Source organism: Dermacentor albipictus, chromosome 7, assembly GCF_038994185.2.
Source record: "Dermacentor albipictus isolate Rhodes 1998 colony chromosome 7, USDA_Dalb.pri_finalv2, whole genome shotgun sequence".
In the NCBI taxonomy this organism is placed as follows: domain Eukaryota; kingdom Metazoa; phylum Arthropoda; class Arachnida; order Ixodida; family Ixodidae; genus Dermacentor; species Dermacentor albipictus.
The window spans coordinates 14,626,720-14,645,745 of NC_091827.1; the positions used below are offsets into that span (position 1 = coordinate 14,626,720).

The 19,026-nt window shown below is 48.9% G+C and overlaps 2 protein-coding genes across 2 annotated transcripts; both read left to right on the top strand.

Moving 5' to 3' along the window:
- Nucleotides 1-2,518: 2,518 nt before the first annotated feature.
- LOC139047489 (uncharacterized) lies at nt 2,519-12,935 on the top strand. Its single transcript, XM_070521298.1, has 3 exons — nt 2,519-2,744; nt 10,293-10,569; nt 12,646-12,935. The coding sequence occupies exons 1-3, from the start codon at nt 2,519-2,521 to the stop codon at nt 12,926-12,928; spliced, it is 786 nt and encodes a 261-aa protein (XP_070377399.1). The 3' UTR covers nt 12,929-12,935.
- Nucleotides 12,936-13,726: 791 nt separating this feature from the next.
- On the top strand, nt 13,727-17,080 carry LOC135914409 (prophage side tail fiber protein homolog StfR-like). The gene is made up of 3 exons (XM_065447250.2): nt 13,727-14,208; nt 15,342-15,572; nt 16,353-17,080. Exons 1-3 carry the CDS (start codon nt 13,727-13,729, stop codon nt 16,849-16,851), a joined length of 1,212 nt encoding a protein of 403 aa, XP_065303322.2. The 3' UTR covers nt 16,852-17,080.
- The last annotated feature ends 1,946 nt before the right edge of the window (nt 17,081-19,026 follow it).

Consider the following 19,026-nt stretch of genomic DNA (forward strand, 5'->3'; position numbering starts at 1 on the left):
CTATCTATCTATCTATCTATCTATCTATCTATCTATCTATCTATCTATCTATCTATCTATCTATCTATCTATCTATCTATCTATCTATCTATCTATCTATCTATCTATCTATCTATTTCTCTCTCTCTCTCTCTCTCCTCGACTTCAGCTAGACGTTGAAACCCCTCCCAACTTTTGCTACACTCTTGAAACCTACATTCACTTTCCCTGTTCAACCCACTTATCAATGCAAACTCGAATGGCAGCCGCAAAATAGAATAAGCCTTCGCCTTGTCACTGGAAGACATTGCACCTCAACGGTTAATCTCTTCAGCCGCTCATCACGACGCTTGAGCAGGTTAACCTGGATTCGTAAATTCATGCGTAGTTTTTTTTTTTTGCAACGACTTATGCAACACTGATGAGCCGTCTCACGCTTGGAAAACTTAGCCCCGCACAGGTAGTGTTCATCTTGCAGGAATGTAAATATCTTGCACATCGATGCATACGTTCAGGTGCACGCATCGCTGAATATAGCATGAAAGCAAGTTTGGACATTCTCATTCTCCCAACAGTAAACAAACAGTTTACAAGCAGTTCAAAGTCTGAATGAAGTAATTTTATTTCGATAAAAGAATTCAGGTAATTAGAGGTTAGCCTAAACCCCACCGTAATCGGAACAAATAACGAGGTAGTCAATACTAGTGCTGTCTAACAAGAGTAATAATGCTGGCGCTAGAATTTAAAGAGAATTAATTCAACAGAGGGGGCACATATAAGATGGTTATTTATTTTTCAGACGGAGACGCCGTGGTCATACGTTACTATAATACAAGAACTCTCGCATACCTTGCGAACGCGAGCGCATTCCCGTATTTGTTCAAGTGGCTCTCCTCAAGCTAGCTGTGCACTTGCACTACTTGCAATACATACCTGCCAACTCACCCGAACATTTCTCATAACATTTACGAATTCGGGCCACTTTTACGATTTTAAGAATCTCGCGTCGAGATTCCGTCTCCACGCACGCGAACCTTCCGTTGCAAGAAAGTTTCCTTTTTTTTATGGTTAACTTATGCTCGAAGGACACTTGTTTCGAGTAAGCTTATACAAAAAAGTTGTTGAAGCAGGTGAAATTGGCAATGGCGAAGTCGCTAAAGAAAGCCCATGTGATCTAGAAACAGTTTTTTGCTAGTCGCTATTAAGTATTACCAGTTTGTTGCTGGTTGGTGTGGGGCGTGTAAACTTAAAGCATCGTTACTCAAGTCCGTACGCAACCTTGAAAGGCATGCGCTAAGGGCAAGTTCAGGGAAGTTAAAACATTGCGCGCTATCGTCCCACTTTCGTCCCTAATCTCGCCTCCCGCGGAATGTCACGAATTGTAACATTTGCAAGCTGGCAGGTATGATTATGCATGTCGCACTCGACAGTAACTCTGCGATGGACACTTGTTTCGAGCTTGTCTACAGCATACCGCAAATATTTTTTTAGAAACGAAATAAAAGATTTAAAAAAAATGGCTGTGGCTTAGGCAAGGTTAAGCCCAGGATGCGAAGCATACTAGCCTTTATTTTAGTTGTTGAACCACTGTTTAGCCTGGTGAACTGCTGTTGCTTGGCTATATTTGGTTCGGCTAGACGAAGAAACAACTCATGCATTACTTCTTCGCCTTCAAGAGTGGAACGCGACAGCGTTCCCGTCGACTCGCCAAGGGGTGTAAGACAATGGGCTACAGGGCAGCGACTACGCGCCCCGCATTGGACGCGGTGAGCGTCGAGCAAAGCAGCGTTCGGCGCGGCAACGAAATGTGCGCCTGAGCAAGAGACGCACGCCTTAGAAACAGCGCGTTTCTAAGGCAACACCGCATTCACTAGAGGCGCTTTTGTACCGCTTTGAAGCGTTGTACTCGTGGCTCAGTGGTAGCGTCTCCGTCCCACACTCCGGAGACCCTGGTTCGATTCCCACCCAGCCCGTCTTGCAAGAGTTGAGCCAAAGCCACTTCTCCTCTGTCGTGACGTCACGGTGTCACGTGATTTCATGGTCACCGCCGCGCCTGAGGAGCTGGGTTGAGCCCTCGTAATATGCTTCGCATAAAAAGCAGCTGTCAAGGCGGGAAGGCGAAGCAGCGTGTTGCTATAGCCCGTGTCCATAATGACAGCGTTCACCCCGACCATTTCATTATTTCATTGTTCGTGCAATGCATTCTTTACTTGCCAATATAAAAAAATGAATTTATGGAACGCTTTCCTTTTGCAGCTGTCGTAGGCACACTGTGCTCAAATATGCAGCCAGTTTTTCTCCCAAGTTTCAAGTTAGAGCACGGTTATTAGACGTGCTCTCAAGACCTCGCGTGAAATTCAGTGCGCGATTTAGTGAAATTTAAGAAATGAAAGCCTGCCACGATTTCTTTTTTGTTTTAACAAGGCGTCCCGGTGTTGTTGTATATAACACCGTTGCACTAGACGCGGCCGGAACGAGACGGGCATTGGTCACTGCGGGTTTCTGAATTGTTCGTCGTCTGTTTGTCGCAGCCCCGGCCATGCTTGTGCTGCAGACGCGTCCCAGCCGTCTGCTGGGTGGCGGCTTCTCCCGGGTGCTCCGCAACTCCATCACCATCAAGATGGTGCTGGGCATCGTGTTGTTCTTTGCCGGCATGAGCAGCCTGTACGTAAACCACCGGCTGGGACTATCCCTCGCCGGCGTCGGCCTCGTGCTGGTCTTCGTGCCCGCCGAATTCCTCTTCGGCCTATGCATCGACTTCAAAGGTGACCGCTATTGTATGCATGCAAGCACGTAGAACTTACGTAGTGGAGGAACGAATCTGTAGTGGATAACAACGTGCGTTGCCTTTTGACGTGCGGCGGCGCGCATATCCCCGGTTTCAAATGTCAATCGAATAAAAGCCAGTGACGCAACCTGCGTCGGAGTGCTGACTTCCTGCCTTGAAAAGTAACAATAAATAATCGTAATATAAAAGTTGCCTTGCGTATACAACACTCGAATAAACAACAACTTCATAGCTCGTATGCAATAATTAATAATTACTGTTTCTCGTGTCCCGCTTAACCGGCTCCACTTACGAGGTTAGATAGTGTAATTTATATTTCTGGGGCGGTAAAACTAAGGTAAACTGGTCATACAATCCAGATGTTTTTCGCTGTTCATTTTGTTTCGCGTGGTAGATTACACCATGAGAAGTATCAACTGTAGCTAGCAATAAGTGGTATTTGTTATCTACCAGTGAAGTATACTATTCCGACTGCGTAGTTACCAGCTATAAAAAGGAATTGACTCGCCATCCCGCCCGCGCAAAAGTGGATGTCCAGCGAAGCAGTTGAATACCACCAATACAACTGCTAAGCAATGCTTTATTGCTTTAGAGTAATGGTAGTATTGGCGATTTTGACTGCACGCCGCCGCTGGTGGTATTGCCGTGGTATTTACCTTTGCCAATCTCCGTTTCACGCTGCTCCTCGGAAGTCCTAACTATGCGTTGCCTACCCGTAGCGGTGCTGCAACAACAATAAAATCAGTTGCTAGGCTGGTTCATTTATATACGAAAGGCCAGTGACGTCACTCCCACGTCGCAAGCTGACATCGCCGCGGCAGCTTGTGCAACGGTAATCTTTACCAGGAAACGTATGCCGGGAGCGCTACGTGCTTCGCATAGCTATCAGGAGCGCTTTTATGTGTTTGGTAGCTTGTTTTGTTTCTTTATTCAAACGCATGCTGTTCTGTATGTTGTAAGCGTGATCTCAAAGAATGTACGCACTTTTTCCTTCACTTTGCGGAGTGCTTCAAGCCTGCTCCACTTCCCCCGCGGGTCGGCCTGGTATTGCACAACCTCCGGGATCAGTCCACATTTTTGCCCACGGACATGGACACGAGAGAGAGAGAAATAACGTTTATTTGCACCCGCAAAAAGAGCCCCGAGGAGGCAAGAGTCTTGCTGTCTCCTCGGCTTACTCCTCCCCTTTCAGCTGGCTGATGCTCCTTGGAGCTCAGCGGTGTCCAGGGCCATGCGGACGACTTCTCTTTGGTCAGCTTCCTTTGAGCTGGTCATTAAAGTCTCCCAGGATTGTCTATCCCTATCTGGAATATTGTATCTAGGACATGTCCATAGTATGTGGATCATGTCCGCCTTTGCCCCGCAGTGTTTGCAACTCATGGCCTCAATGCTATCGTGCCATCTCTTCAGAATGTAGGGGTTGCAGATCACCCCCGCTTGGAGTTGCCTCCATGTTATCTCTTCCTGCTTACTTAGTTTCTTATGCGCCTCTGGCAGTGTTTTCCTTCCCATTCTATAATAATCGAGAATTTCGCTGTAAGTGTTTATACCTTCCTCTTTTTGTAGGGGCTCCCTGGCTGTAGAGGCTGCATTGGTGGACCGGTAAATAAGCTCTCGGGCCAATGCATGCGCTTTCTCATTGCCGGGCAAGCCTTCGTGGGCAGGAGTCCATATAAGGTTCACTAATTCTTCTGGAATTGGTCCTTTCTCCAATATGTTGAGCGCCTCTTTGGAGATTCTCCCTGCGGTATAATTCCTGATAGCTGTTTTGGAATCTGACACTATGATTTTCACCCCTTTTTGAGTCAAAGCTAAGGCTATGGCCACCTCCTCTGCAACCTCCACACTGTTTTGCGGGGTACTGCAGCTCTTTGAGTTCTCACCGTTAACCTGTGTCGTCACTGAGACAAAACCTCGTCTGCTTTCATATTCTGCTGCATCCGTGTAGAACACCCCTTGCTGTTTATCTAGTGATTTTTGTAACGCTTTAACCCTGTCTTTCCTCCTGTCCTGGTGGTGACTGGGATGCATATTCTTCGGGAGTGGTGGTATGCGTATCCTGTCTCTGATTTGTGACGGGATGGCTTTCGTGTTTCTTACTTTGTTGTTAGTTTTGTATCCTAGTTTCGCTAGAATTCTCAGACCACCTCTGCTTCGCATTAGTCTCTGTTGCTGGGAGACCAGTGTGGCTTTGATCAACTCTTCTAGGGTGTTTGAAATGCCCATGTTTAGTATCCTCTGCGTAGATGTGCATGGTGGCAGGTTTAGGGCTGTTTTAACTCCTTTCCTAATAAGGATTTCTATTTTGTTTTTCTCGGCCCTTGTTAGTTTAAGGTACGGTGTTGCGTATGTGATCTTGCTGATCGCGAAGGACTGTATTATCCTTAATAGGTTAGCCTCCCTCATGCCTGCCTTCTTGTTGGCGACTCTTCGGAGGAGTCGGCATGTTTGGCTTACGCTCATTTCAAGCTTTCTAATCGTTTCCGTATTTCTTTCATTGTCCTGAATGTGCATGCCTAGCACACGTATAGCTTTTACGTTTGGAATCGCGTCCCCATTAACAGTGAGTTTTATCCCGTGGTTAGGGATTTTCTTTCGCATGTTCTGTGGACTGATGAAGAGAGCCTCCGACTTCGTAGCTGAACATTTAGGTCCGGCTTTTTCTAAGTGCTCTTCAATTATATTGATGGCCTTTTGCAGCGTTTCTTCTATGTGGGCGTCACTGCCTCTATTTATCCATAGGGTGATGTCGTCCGCATAGATCGTATGTTCTAGCCCCTGTACGTCCTTAAGTTTGTGCGGGAGTCCAATCATTACTATGTTAAAGAGAGTGTGTGAGAGCACAGAGCCCTGCGGTGTCCCCTTATTACTGAGCACTATCCCTTTCTCCTCGTTACCCCCTAGACTGACCGTTACTGTTCTGTCAGTCAGAAAGTCCTTTATATAGTCGTAGGTACGTCTCCCTACGTTTAGGTTATTCAACTGTTCTAAGATTGCCCTGTGGTCTACGTTGTCAAATGCTTTGGCCACGTCTAAGCCAACGATGGCTTTCGTGTCCTTCGTTTTGTGGTTGATAATTTGCTCTTTAAGCTGTAGCATGACATCGCACGCAGATAGGTGTGCTCTGAAGCCTATCATTGTGTCAGGGTATATGTCTTGGTCTTCCAAGTATCTGCTGATTCTAGATTGTATCACATGTTCCAATAGTTTCCCGACGCATGACGTGAGGGATATTGGTCTGAGGTTTTCGAGACTGAGCTTTTTCCCCGGTTTTGGAATTAGGACTAATTTAGCCTCCTTCCATTCTTTGAGGATTTTACCTTTCTCCCAACACTCTTGCATAAAATTCGTTAGGTTTACTATCGACTTGTCGTCTAGGTTCCTCAACATCCGATTGCTGATTCTGTCCGGTCCTGCAGCTGTTTTCGTTCTGAGTCGATTCAACTCGTCCCTGACTTCTCCTACCGTGACGGGGCTGTCCAAGAGGGGGTTCTCTTCGCCTTTGTAGTCCGGCAGCGTTTGTTGCGGACCACATTTAAGATATCTATCCTTAACTTCAGCGAACAATTGCCTATTACTACCTTCGTACTTATACACTAGTTTCTGCATGTTGCTACGCGTCTCTGATTTGCTGTTTTGGGGATCTAGTAGGTGCCTCAATAGTTGCCATGTATTTGATTTACCAATTGTGTGATCCATCTGTTCGCATATGCTATTCCAATTTCGTTTCGTGAGTTCGAGTGCGTATTCTTCAATCTCTCCGTTCAGGTGCATTAATGCCCTCCTAATGTTTCTATTGCTTCTATTCTCTTTCAATTTTTGCTCTAGCTGCCCCTTTTTCCGCCATAATCCGACCATTTTCCGGTCTACTACCTCTTGCGTTTCGTCCACCTCCACCTTTTCGGTGGCCTCTTCAACCGCTTCCAAGAGGGCTTTGCTCCAACTGCTTAAATCCTTGAGCTCCACTTTTTCGGCACATTTCTGCCTAAAGAGGTTCCAATTTACCGCTTCGAACTGCTTGGGTTTGGGAGTTGGTATGCCGTGTTCTACCACCGTCTCTATTATTCTGTGGTCGCTCCCCAAGTCCTCTCCCGTGTTACACCATCGTGCGGTTATGTGTCCCCCTATGAGAGTAAGGTCCGGTGTGGTGTCCCTGGAAACGCTATTTCCCTTTCTAGTCGGGATTTGAGGATCTGTTAGTAGAGTTAGGTCATGCTTGGAGATAGTATCCCATAATTCTCTGCCTTTTTGTTGCGAGGTTTTGTACCCCCAAGCCGTGTGTTGCACGTTAAAGTCTCCGACTATGACTATGGGGCTGTTCCCTGCAATGTTTTTGGACCTGTCGATGTGCTGATCGAAACCACAATTCTTTTTTTGCTTAGGAGAGCTGTATACGTTGAGAACGTATAGGCTTCTATCTTTTCTTTTCCTCGGTACTAGTTCAATAAGGACGTGATCAATCTTATTTGTGTCAGTCTCGTGGAGTACTGCTGCTAAGTTTCTTTTAACTAAAATAGCTGTCTGCCGATTCTCTCCTTGCCCAGTGTAGGCTGTGTAGCCGGCCAATTTTGCATTTTTCCCACACTCTTGCAACGCAATGACATCTGGTTTATCGATGTTAGTTAGGAATGTTTGTAGGACTGCTCTCTTTTTCAGGAAGCCCCTACAATTTCACTGCCAGATCGTGTTATTTTGCCAATGCATTTTGAATGTTAATTAATTGTGTTTTAAACAAATCGAATTCCGCTTTTAAAGCGAAGTCGCGTTTCTCAAATTCTGCTTTGAGGGCGATGTCGCGCTTTTCAAATTCCGCTCGAGTTTGTTCCATGAATTGCATCATAGCTCCGTTCATCAGGGTAATATCCTGAGTAACTTTGTCCATCTTGCTGTCTGAGTCTGTCTCTCCCGTTCTCTTCTTTTTGAGCGGGGGCCGATCTGTTTTAGGTTCTTTGTCCCCTACACTCTCTTCCTGTCTCGTACTGTTTCCACCCTTCTCTCTTTTCATCTCCTCGATTATCTTTAAAAATTCTTCCCTCTCCTTTTTCCTGTCCTCAATCAGTATTCTGATTTGTTCTTCCTGCCTCTTAATAAGCTCTTTTAGCTCCTGGTTTTCTCTATCCTTTTCTGAATCCTGGGAGACTTTGCCTGACCAGCTCACCTTGTTACTTGTTTCCTTCTGTTGTGTCTGCTGTTGCGGCGTCTGTAGCCTCGGGAAGGACTCCGAGCGGCTCCTGGTCTTGCTGTTCGATCTCTCGCTTGGCCTGCTTTTACGAAGTTCCTCTTGGTTCGCCTCATCGGCCGCTTGTTTTTGCTCCCATCGTCTCTTCTTCACGATGTACGGGGTGCGGAATAAATTCCTGCACTTCTTATCCCCGGTGACGTGGTTTTTGCCGCAGAGCTGGCACTGCGGCTCGCATTGATGTCCTTCTTGCGGTCTGGTTGCCCCACAGCCTCTACACCTCGGTTCGTCATTGTCACACACGTCTGATCTGTGCCAGAGTCCGCCACACTTGTAGCATACTTCGTACCTCTTCTTGTATAGGAAGCACCGTAGAATAGCGCCCATGAAGAAAACCGTGCGTGGAACTTCCTCGTCGTCAAAAGTTAGGAGGAAAGTTCTGGTTTTGCCCATTCTTCTTGCTTCTAGGATTGTCGGGTTGTTTTCATCCTCGTTGAGGTTGAGTAGGACATCTTTGTCGGAGTACATTTCCTCTATGCCGTGAATGACTCCACGCCCACAGCTTTCTGGTGCGTTCACGTACGTGACGACCCCGTAATCTTTGTCTCCGATTCTGATCTTCTCTATCTTGCTTATTTTTTTAGCATTCTCCATCGATAATGTGTGGTAGATAATCGTACCTTGTTTGGTGTTTATCACGAAGCGGTCTCCCTTGGCTTCTTGTAGGCTGACGCCCGCGCTTTCGCGCACTGCTCTTCCTAGGCTCACTTCCGGTGCCTTCTGAAGCACCGAGAGGCCTTCTCGTAGTCGTAGAGTCACTTTCCAGCCCGTGGCAGGCAGATCTCGGTAGGTTCGATGCTACCGATAGCTCCGCTTCCTTCTTCCCTGCTCCCTTCTTGAGCGCGTCGCGCCGAGCGTCCGCCGAGCGTCCGAGCGTCGTCTCCGCGCCAGCTGGCACGGTCTTCTGCCTCCTTTTCGCCAAAACGGTGAACCATCCTTCGTTGTCGGGTCCCTTAGGATCCTTTTCGTTGCCTTCCACCGTCACTTCCATGTCGCCGCTTCTCTGGGAGCCGCCGCTGGCCTGGAGCTGTCCGTCGACGCCGTCCACGGCCGGGGCCATGCCGAAGCCGGGGTGAGGCTTAGCGTGGCGTTGTGCTCCGGTTACAGTTTTTTAGCCGTAAAATCACTAAAACTCGACTCACAGGTACAAACAATTCTGTCCACAGGGTCCTTGTCACTTCCGAAAATCGATTGTAGCACTTTCGCAGATCATTTTGCCAGAAAAACCACCAGAATCCTTGGTTGTTCGCGGAGCCGGCGTAAACACGTCCTCACTCCTCGACGCTACCTGGCGTTCCCTCCATAGACACGAAAAATACTGACCAACGAGAGGCTAACAGCTTCGCAGTAAAAGTCTTTGCAGATTTATGCCAATCTCAACAACTGATGCATCAAAGACAGGAAGCTGCACAAGCGAATTCCGCACCCTAATTCTTCATAAGTACTAGGGGCCTGCTTGCTGGTTCTGGCCATACCCCTTGGGGCTCCCACGCAGGCTGCGTTGTTGTGAGACACCGTCACATTTCCCCTAAAAGCAAAGCTTTTCTTTGCGAACGGGTGCTGCGGTCTGGCTGTTCTCTTGCCGAGTAGGCCAACCAATCACAGCGGAGCACCCGCGCCGCTGGGTTTCTTAGACCATTACTAGATGGCGCTCGCTTCCACCCGATAGTGGCAGCGGCGGCCCCGCCAGTTGTGCGGGGGAAAGAAAAAGAACCAGAAAGCTTGCATTCGCGCATCCGCGGCAGCACGGTAATGATGAAGTCAACGCTTCTTGCGGATAGAATGGATTCGAATGGCGCTACGTACGTATGTGCATGCTGCCTCTGAAATCATGATGCGTTCAAGGCATCCGTCGTACTTGCTAGTAGTCGGCAACTCCGCTTAACAAAAGACGCGGTATAATTTGTGTGCGCCCGCGCGCGCGTGCGTGTGCGTGTGTGCGTGCGTGCGTGCGTGTGTGTGTGTGTTTGTGTGTGTGTGTGTGTGTGTGTGTGTGTGTGCGCGTGCGTGCGTGCGTGCGTGCGTGCGTGCGTGCATGCGTACCATGCGTGTACTCGTATTTCGACTCTTTATGCACTCACACCAAGCTTCGCTGTATATAGATTCCAACTCGTTGGATCTGTCGCATTCTTTTTTCCTGTCCTATTCCCGCTTCATTTTGCTTCGCGTTCTATTACGCCAAACCTAAAATACAGCTTGCAAAAAATCGCGATGCGGAGTAACTGGCTATTAGAGATGTGCAATCACGAGAAACGCATGCGGATCGTGACCGGTCCCTCCACGCAGGTCACAAGGAGAACGGCAGGTGTTCGCGGTCCGGCAGCACCAAGTCCGACTACCGACCCACGGAAGTGGTGGTCGAGGACAACGGCGGCAACGGCGTCGTGGTCTCCGTCGTTTCCGGCGACGAGGCTTCCACATTTCCGCCGGAAGGGGTCCGGGAAGAGGTCGGAAGCGGGGACGCCGGCTCTTCTCAGAACGACGGCAGCTCGCCGGGCGGCGACAGCAGGCGGACGTCCTCACCTCGGTGCACGTGTCCAGGAAAGAACTCGCCGCCGGACGTGTACGTGCTGCTGCTCCCTGATCGTTTCTAGGGAGCCTCCGTGTACCGCTCCGTGTAAAACGCGGTACGCGGAGGCTCCCTAATCGTTTCACCCGCCCGCTCTGCCTCCGCGTACATCTTGACTGGCGTGCAAATCATAAATGAAATTTATGAATGAACTTAATGAGAGCAGCACTCCGGGCAAGTTGCTCATCCATTACTCGAGTATTATTGCGCAACAAAAAGGACACGGACGTAAGGGTGGCTTGGTGTGTCTTCTTCTCTTACGTCAGGGTCTTTTTTGTTGCGCAATAATACTTGAGAAATCGGGAATATAGAGGGGCTCGATTTTTAGCAAGAACTAGGGGTGTTCGAATTCGAGGTGTGCGAGGGCGCACCGGGTCGCTCGCGAAAGCCCGACACGGTCCACGGGCTGCGCTCGGGCGGCCCAACGTCATGTCGACTGGGCCAGGGCTGGGTCACTGTATTTTTCTGTCGGGCAGGCCGGGCCGCGTACGGAGCCCAGCACATAGGTGATGAGGCGTAATGGTCCTCGAGAGTGACACGCAGAGTTTGAAGAACTTGAAATATTTGTGCGAAGCCCCAGGTCATCGGACAACTTGTTGTTCTTGCGTGATAACTTATGATGTGTGTGTTTTGCTATTATCGTAGGCGTTGTATTCTAATGCGAAAGCATTACACGCTCCAGTGAGCGAAAATCCATCGTTATCGGCGTGATTGAAAAGGGGCGCCAAAAATGGCCGACGGCGCAAAGAGTAAAAACCCGCCAAGAAATGCTCGGTATGACGCCAAATTTCTCAGGGAGGTTCCTGTAAACAAAGTAAGTCAATGGCTTCGAAAAGAAAATTTAGCCCATTTCGGCCTGGGTGAGAGTCGAAGCCGGGCCTCCGGGTCGCGAGACAAGTACGCTTCCCCGACGCCACAACGCGACTCCGCGGTTCTGGCTGACTAAAGGTGCGCCTATGTGCGTGCGTCATTGAACACGTCACGTCGCAGTCATCTGGCTGATTAAACATGTGACCTAGTACAGCACGGCCAATGGGGAGGAGGTGGCGCCGCGTCATGAGTGTACAAAATGAGCGCGTTCACGACGTTCCGAGGTCTACAAACGGTATACAATGCTTTCGCATTTCCAGACGTAAGTAGTCATAAGTGTTTCTGCAGAATTGTTAAACTAGCTTTTAATTCAACATGGTAAATAAAATGTCATGTATGTGAAAAAAAGAAAGAATATTTTGCCACCGTAACAGCCCCGGCAGTGGTGTGCTCGGCTGGGCTGGGCTCGGGCTCCTTGTTTGTTGACGTCGGGCTCGGCGGGTTGTGAAACCAGCATGTCAATGAACGAACGAATGTAACCTTTCGATTTTGTCTCCCTTGTGTACACTCTTGTCCACCATTTGAGGAGCGCTTTGCCAAATACAGCAAAAAAGAAGAACGCTAGCAAATTTAATTGTTTTATTTAAGTGTATAAATATTTGCGCATAGCAGTACTGGCAAACTAAGCTGTCGGCTGAGTCGGTACAGAAAACCACAAATATTTACGGGACATGGGATTTGCGAAAAGGCTGAACTGCGAAAACTAGCATCTAACAGTAGTACAGCCTTTGTGACCTACACGGTGAGCTATTTACGAGCACCATGCCCTAACAAAGAAGAAATTCTCGTTTGTTGTGGTATTTGTGTGCCGTAAACTTCTCTCACCGGATGTACACGCTCATAAGTAGGAAAAAACACACCACGAAAACGAAATTTTCGTCATTTGTCCCTGTTGCTTGTCTCGCTTGATGCTTTATTTTTCATTTTTTTCGAGTCAGTACGGAGTTTTAGAATTGGCGCCTCCAAGTGGCTCGAAAACCCAAACTTCTTCCCATGCACCTTTTCAGTTCATTAGCTTTACGTTCTCTTGCACACTTCGCCAAAAGCGTCAAAATCTCCCTATAGTGTCACATGTAGATCAGGGAAAGAAACGATGTGACTTTACGTGCGGTAGCTTGGGCGAACAAGCGATGTACATTTTTTTTTTTACGCGCGGCTGGTGCATTCTGTACAAGCTGCCTTCTTGTTGTCGTGCCCCAGGGCCGTGCAGCTGCACCGGACACGGAGCGACGTCCTCAGGGCGGGACCCGGCTCGGCGGTGGACCTCAGGAGTGACGTCGAGGCCCCGCAGTCACTGGCCGCAGACGGCGGTCCGCAGGACGTGGCCGCCAAGGCGGAGGCGACGCCGTCTCCGACCTGCAAGTTCCACCGCACGCGGTCGGCCGTGCTTCGCGCCGAGGACCTGCCCAAGAACGCACCGCCACAGGTCAGGTGGCGCTGCGGGCATTTTCCTTTAACGGAGGAAGCGGGCGTATTGCGTTGACGCTTGCTGCTCCTCGCCGCTGAGTGAACGAAAAAAAAGCGCCATTGAAGAATGTCCAAGAAGCCCCTTTTTATTTGTTCCTTGGACGCGCAGCTTCTAGGACGGCTCTGAATACGCCTCCCCCTTCCTCTTCCTATTCCCCATTATAGGCCTTCGCGTCATCCCTTAATAAATACATTTTGTCATCATCATTTGTTCCTTTATCTTACTCGGTTTGGCAGGTTTCTTTTTGTTGTCGTTGTAGTCCCTTTTGATTGAAACAGAAATCGTAACGTCCGCGTCTTACTGTCAAATCACGCTCCCTCTTTCCTACTCTTCTTCGTTTCATTTATTGAGTTTTAAAAGTCTGTTCAATTAATGAATTTTTGCTTGCGCCATAGTTTGATCATCGTCATCGTAATCTTCATGATCAACAAGATTTCAAATTTCCCAACAAGATTTTATTCTAGGATCCGGATCCTTCAATACCACACTTGGCCCTATTACTTACCTGCATTGTAAAAAGAAATATAAATTTGCCTGCGTCCATTGCAGTGAGTGATGTTTAAAACATGACGGATATGTCCCTTCCGCATTGCGGAAAAGCATAGTCTTCGAGATCGGTTTTCATTAATCACTAAGTTGGGGGCAGGAGGGGGGGCGAGGTAAGCTTAGACGAAGGCAAATAGGCACTGCTTTTTTTTTTTTAACCTACAAAAAGGCAAGTGACAGTTTCAAGTGTTATATTGAACAATCCATAAAATGCGATCTTTCTGCAAAATTTTAGCAAGAACACAGCAGCAGCACGCGTGGGAAAAAATGTTTTCTAAAGGAACAGCGCGGGTCTGTAGTGCCTGCATATGGAAGCGAGACAATTATGTGGGATATGTTCTTCAGCTGTGTGCTCCACAGGTGGTTCGCTTCAACGTCGGCGCCGACGACCCCGCTGCTGCCGCCGCCACCACCACCGGCGGCGCCACCACCTCGAGAACCTTGTCCGGCGGAGGACGGGCCAGGGGTGCGGGCCCGTCGCCCAGCGCGAGGGCCGCTCTCGTCCGAGGCGTGAGCTTCGAGCACACCACGTTCCACCGGAGCAAGTCCGCCGTCATGCACCGAGGCAGCCTGTCGGGAGACGATGCGACGACCGCCGCGTCGGTGTCGTCCTCGTCGGCCAAGTCGTCGCCGACCAGGTCTCCGAGGGGTCAGGGCGCCAACGCCTCGCCCTTCAAGGAACGCCCACTGGCCCCCGCGGTGGCCAGGGTTCAGCAGTTGCAGCAGATGCCCGCGGCGCGAAGTCAGAGGTCGGACTGCGTTTGACCTATGTACATCTTTGTTCATTTTAAGAACGTTTGAGCGATGCTTCGTTACTCCTCATTGACAGTTGAGCTTCGTAATTTTGGAAAGAGCGCAGGGCGACGTCTTAATTGGAACATGCGCACGTGACGTTTCAGGGGAAAATGACAAAAAATAATATGCCATGAACGGCAGGCTACGTGTCGCGTTTTTTTACGTCATTTGAATGACATCGAAGTGAATGACATCTTTAGCACGCGTTACCAAGTGCTGTGATCCCAAGATGTGGACCATCTGTTTCCGTGATAACGTAATTTATGCGCGCAATCACGTAGATGTGTTATACGTGTTGACACACATGGGCACAAATTAAGTGCTCAACTTCTGAGCAATGATCCCCTCTTATAGGGACCATCTAAGTGGCAATAAATTCCTTACAACTACAATATCCTCTCGACCACGTCACAAGAAAAGCTACCCACACGGGGCATTAGGCAGACACCATGCGTACTAAAATAATCTACGGGCTTTCATCGCATATCTCAGCTGTAATTGATTGCAGGACACAAATTAGGGACTCCCTTTAACAGGATACGATACTGAGCATATGAAATTAAGTGCTTTGGTAAGGTGGTTTAAAGGAATCATTGCATGGGCATGCTGCTCTCGTGGATATGTGTTCCGAGGTTTGCCGTGAGAAGCATACGCCTCCTAATTTCTTTAATATCACACGTTGCAGTGAGACCTTTGACTGGTTAAAGTAGTCTAGTCCGTTGAATTTTCGGTTCTAAATAGAACACCTTAACCAGTTAGTTCGCGTTTCGTAGAAGATCTGACCTGCACTGAGCCCCATTACGATGCATGTAAGCTTTCGAGAAGCTTCGAAAAGCACTTTCGCATCCACATATGCACAACCTACTCATAATGGCAAAGCCTTTAGCGCAATTCAAGAAGACAGGGACGTGACAGACACACAGGACAGGCTTTGCCATTATGAGTAAACCGTACCAACTAGGCCAAGAATCAGCGTTGTTGAACTTCATATGCCCGACCCCCGACGGGCGAATGTTATACCGTGCAACTTGTGCATGCGTCTCACTCGATCGGTTCGTCTTTTCGCCTGACCGACTCATGCTTGCAGTTCCAAGGGTTCCGCCGCAGCGGGAAGCGACCCTCGAGCGACCACGATGGCAGTGCAGCTGTACGAGCCGCCCTTTGCGAGGCCGCCAATCTCGGATCTCAGCAACGAGAATTACACGCGATTCCACCGCATCAGAGCTGTGCAACAGCAGCAGCAGGCAGCCGCCATCAGTGCTCCAGGGGTCACGGCCCGCAGGAAAGAGGCAACAACATCGCAGAACCTGCTCCTGAGGTAATTTGTGCTCTCTGTCTCTTTATTTCCTTGTTACCTAACTACTTCCGCCCCGTACCCCTGTATGGGTAGCTAACCGTAACTTTTGCTCCGGATACAACCGTCTTACCTTTCTCCTTTCTTTCGCCTCTCTCTATATTGCTCTTAATTGAGGCAAGGGGCGAACGATTATCGTGCGAGAAAGTTATCGTTTTCATCGCCTACTTTTAAAAAAAATTTATTTGTTCTTATTCATTTGCAACTGAGTACGATATTGTGCGCGGTTTTATCTGAAAATAGAATGCCAGTGGATGGCTTCTGAATGGCAGGGTATGGCTTGCGCGGCACCGTGCAGTTGCAAACATACTTTGGAAATTCGTGCGAAATGTTTTAAGCTGTGAAAGAAGAAGAACGTAAAAATACCCTAATTTTCTATTTATTAGGTTACTTAGCGAATAATACGACGCTTGCCTATGAGTTCGGGTGCTCAGTACGGTTGCGTGCAGAGCGTACGCAACGATGCGGGAGATGTAAATAACCGCTATAGGTACAGCGCGAGGAAGAGACAGGACGGACAGGAGTAGACACGCATGCAGCACTGCGTGCTTCTATATAAGCTGTGCGTCCATGTCTTCCTCGCGCTGTACCTATAGCCATGAACCACCAACGAGCCTAAGCGAATCACGATTTCATGCATTCAGTCCATCGCAAGATCACCCAATGTCTTCGCAAGTTTTGGCGCGCCACGGTCAGGAAAACTCGTGCCGTTACCACGTCAGCATTATTTGTCATTACACGCAGGACAAGGTCGATGACTACTTCCCGATCCTCGACAAACCTCACTCAGCCGCAGCAGCAGGAGGGCGCGAGGACGAGTGGCAAGCCGAACAGGGACAAGAACGCGTCCGCTAGCCAAGACGCCAAAGGATCCGCTTCACCAACCGACGCGGGTCAAAGACTCGCGGCGGAAGCGACGCCAAAGCTCCGGAGGACGTCGTCGGGACCGTCCAGGAGACCGGCCCGGACAGCGAAGGAGCCGGTGCCGTGGACGTCGCTGGCTGTTCAGACAGCCGCCGGCGTGATCGCGCTCCTGTGCAAGCCACAGGAGGGCGACGCCGCGAGCCTGCTGCCGCCAAGGCCTCTGCAGGCCAAGCTGGGCGCGCCGCCGGTCCGGGAGACCAGGGTTCCGCGCCTCGTCAAAGTGAGCGTCAGCGACGAGGACTCGAGCGCGGACCGCGAGGACAGTGCGTCGTCCGGACCACGGGACTCCTCTTCTAGTCTTGCTCAACCTTCTTCGTAGTTGGGGTTCTGTCGTAGAAAAATACGAGAGGAGGTGGGGTGGCCGAGCAGATGTCGCTCAAATAGCATTGAGCTGCATGCGGGTGCGCCGTGCACGGATGCAGCGGTCTCCGTCGGGTTGCCGATACGTATGTCACCACCTGGGTGCCCTCGCTGATGCAGGGCGCCAGAGTCTACGCCCGGACACCCGCTAGAGTCACGTCGAGACTGCAGTCTGTACGTGCGAGAGCTGAGCTGTAAGCGAGTGACATCGGTAACGTGCGCCTGCAGTAGCTTGGATCACTGTCTAAGGACCGCCTTGACGGTAAACCGTGGAAGGGCAGAGGTTACTACTTTCAGTGCGGCATACGGTGTTGAAATGGATACACGAAAGAACCGCTAATCTGCCACATCGCTAAAAGGTAAAGAGAGAGATAAAGAGAGTGTTTGTGAAGAGGAAAAGGCGCTATTTTCCGCGACAATTTTTAGGGAGCACGGCTCAGCACCTCATCGCTAAGTGACAGCGTAATATCCAGAGAGAGAGAGCTGCAATAAGGGTAAGGCAGGGTTGTAACCAGACTGAGCCCGTTTGACTACACTCTAGGGAAAGGGGGATGTGGATAAAAAGATGAGAAGGAGCGTAAAAATTTCACAGCAAGCACGCACAAAGATAAATGCTGAAGCGGTCATATGGGCTTCCCGTTAAGCGGGATAGTTACATACGGACTGCACTGCATGTAACAAGATGAAAGTACTGCCAGTGACCCAATGTGGTGTATGCGGCTCTATGCAGGGATGTCAAGGTAGGGAAGGGAAGGTTGTGAAAAATGTGTTCCCTCCGTAGAGGCCAATCTCCGTACACGCGCACGAGCAATAACGACCACTACGGTTTATTTCGTTAGGAACGAATGCCCGGAGATGTGGTAAAAGACGTTTAAGGATTTCGAATGAGTGTGCAGTGGAAAGGTCCGGGAAGGACAACAGTGCGATCTATGATAGCAGCTAGTTTATCGATCTTCGGCTTCGCCAGTCGACTTAGAAGGTGCATTCTCTTTCTTGTTTCGGACTTCTGAGTCACCGGTTGCGCATTCTTGCACATAATTTTAGCAAGAAAAGAAACATCGTGCAAAGTGTGGCGCGGTTTACTCTCCAAGATCTTGTCCTGGGGAGGTATTGTGTAAGAGTCCACCTAGTGGACCCGCCCCTTTCGTCAACTGCTGAAGTGCTTATTGGCTGTGGCACCTGTCTGCTGTGCACGTGCCACCCACACCAGCCAATGAGCACTTCAGAAGCTGACGAAATGGGCATGTCCACTAAATGGACTCTTACAGAATGCCTCCCCTGTAAAGACCATTGGAAATCGTGTCAAGATAAATTATTATTTGCTAGCTTTATGCACCGATGTTTGTTTCTTATTGATCTATGGTATTTCTTTTCAAGCCTATATGTACCGTATTTCTGGTATTTTCGTGTTACTTTATGCTACCTGTATAGGAGCCTTCAGAATGAAGCTAACCAAGTGGCTGTTAGAAAGTTCAATTGCCCATCTTTGATTTATTATATCTCCTAAGGGCTGCCATGAGTTCAGTTTACACCATGCGCGCTATGTTACAATAAAAGCCACAAGAAACGCCGTATTTGTTTATGTATAACAAAAACTTGTACCACACGTAGGGCATTATAATTGAGGGTTAATTATTCGCCCTAAGAATAAGAATATGACAAAAAGAAAACGCCATACGCAAGGCCGAAATGCAAATAAAGAAAGAGGAAATAAAAAGTGAAATGACAACAGAGACCACTTGGTGTTGTCCGAAATAAGCGACACTGAGAAAGGGAAAAAATAATAAACAACCAGCGACAAAATCTAGAATCTCTTTAGTGCAACATGAATAAATCGGTGCCCGTTCTAGCCACATTCAGGATTCTTCTTTGAAGTATTTGACAAACGTTATAAGCGCGCACACTGATAAGTTGCATTGTCTAACTGACGTCTAATGTCACCATCTTCTAAAAACGGAGCGTTCCGCCAATGAGAAGAACACTCGAAATTCAACGCGATAATACACAGCTCGGAACTTCACTTTTTCGAAATACTCGTAGCACAAATTCTACGGGCAGCCCCCTGTAACACCACCAACGCTGATCACCGCAGTTCTCGCGTATATATTTCATACGTCAAAAATTATCTCGCTAG

Bases quoted from the DNA above. Each gene is read 5' to 3' on its own strand.
- LOC139047489 (XM_070521298.1), top strand. From the start codon at position 2,519: ATGCTTGTGCTGCAGACGCGTCCCAGCCGTCTGCTGGGTGGCGGCTTC. The intron at 2,745-10,292 runs GTGACCGCTATT...CCCTCCACGCAG, and splicing joins CCTATGCATCGACTTCAAAG to GTCACAAGGAGAACGGCAGG. The intron at 10,570-12,645 runs GTACGTGCTGCT...GTCGTGCCCCAG, and splicing joins AAGAACTCGCCGCCGGACGT to GGCCGTGCAGCTGCACCGGA.
- LOC135914409 (XM_065447250.2), top strand. From the start codon at position 13,727: ATGTTTTCTAAAGGAACAGCGCGGGTCTGTAGTGCCTGCATATGGAAG. The intron at 14,209-15,341 runs GTCGGACTGCGT...TCATGCTTGCAG, and splicing joins CCCGCGGCGCGAAGTCAGAG to TTCCAAGGGTTCCGCCGCAG. The intron at 15,573-16,352 runs GTAATTTGTGCT...CATTACACGCAG, and splicing joins TCGCAGAACCTGCTCCTGAG to GACAAGGTCGATGACTACTT.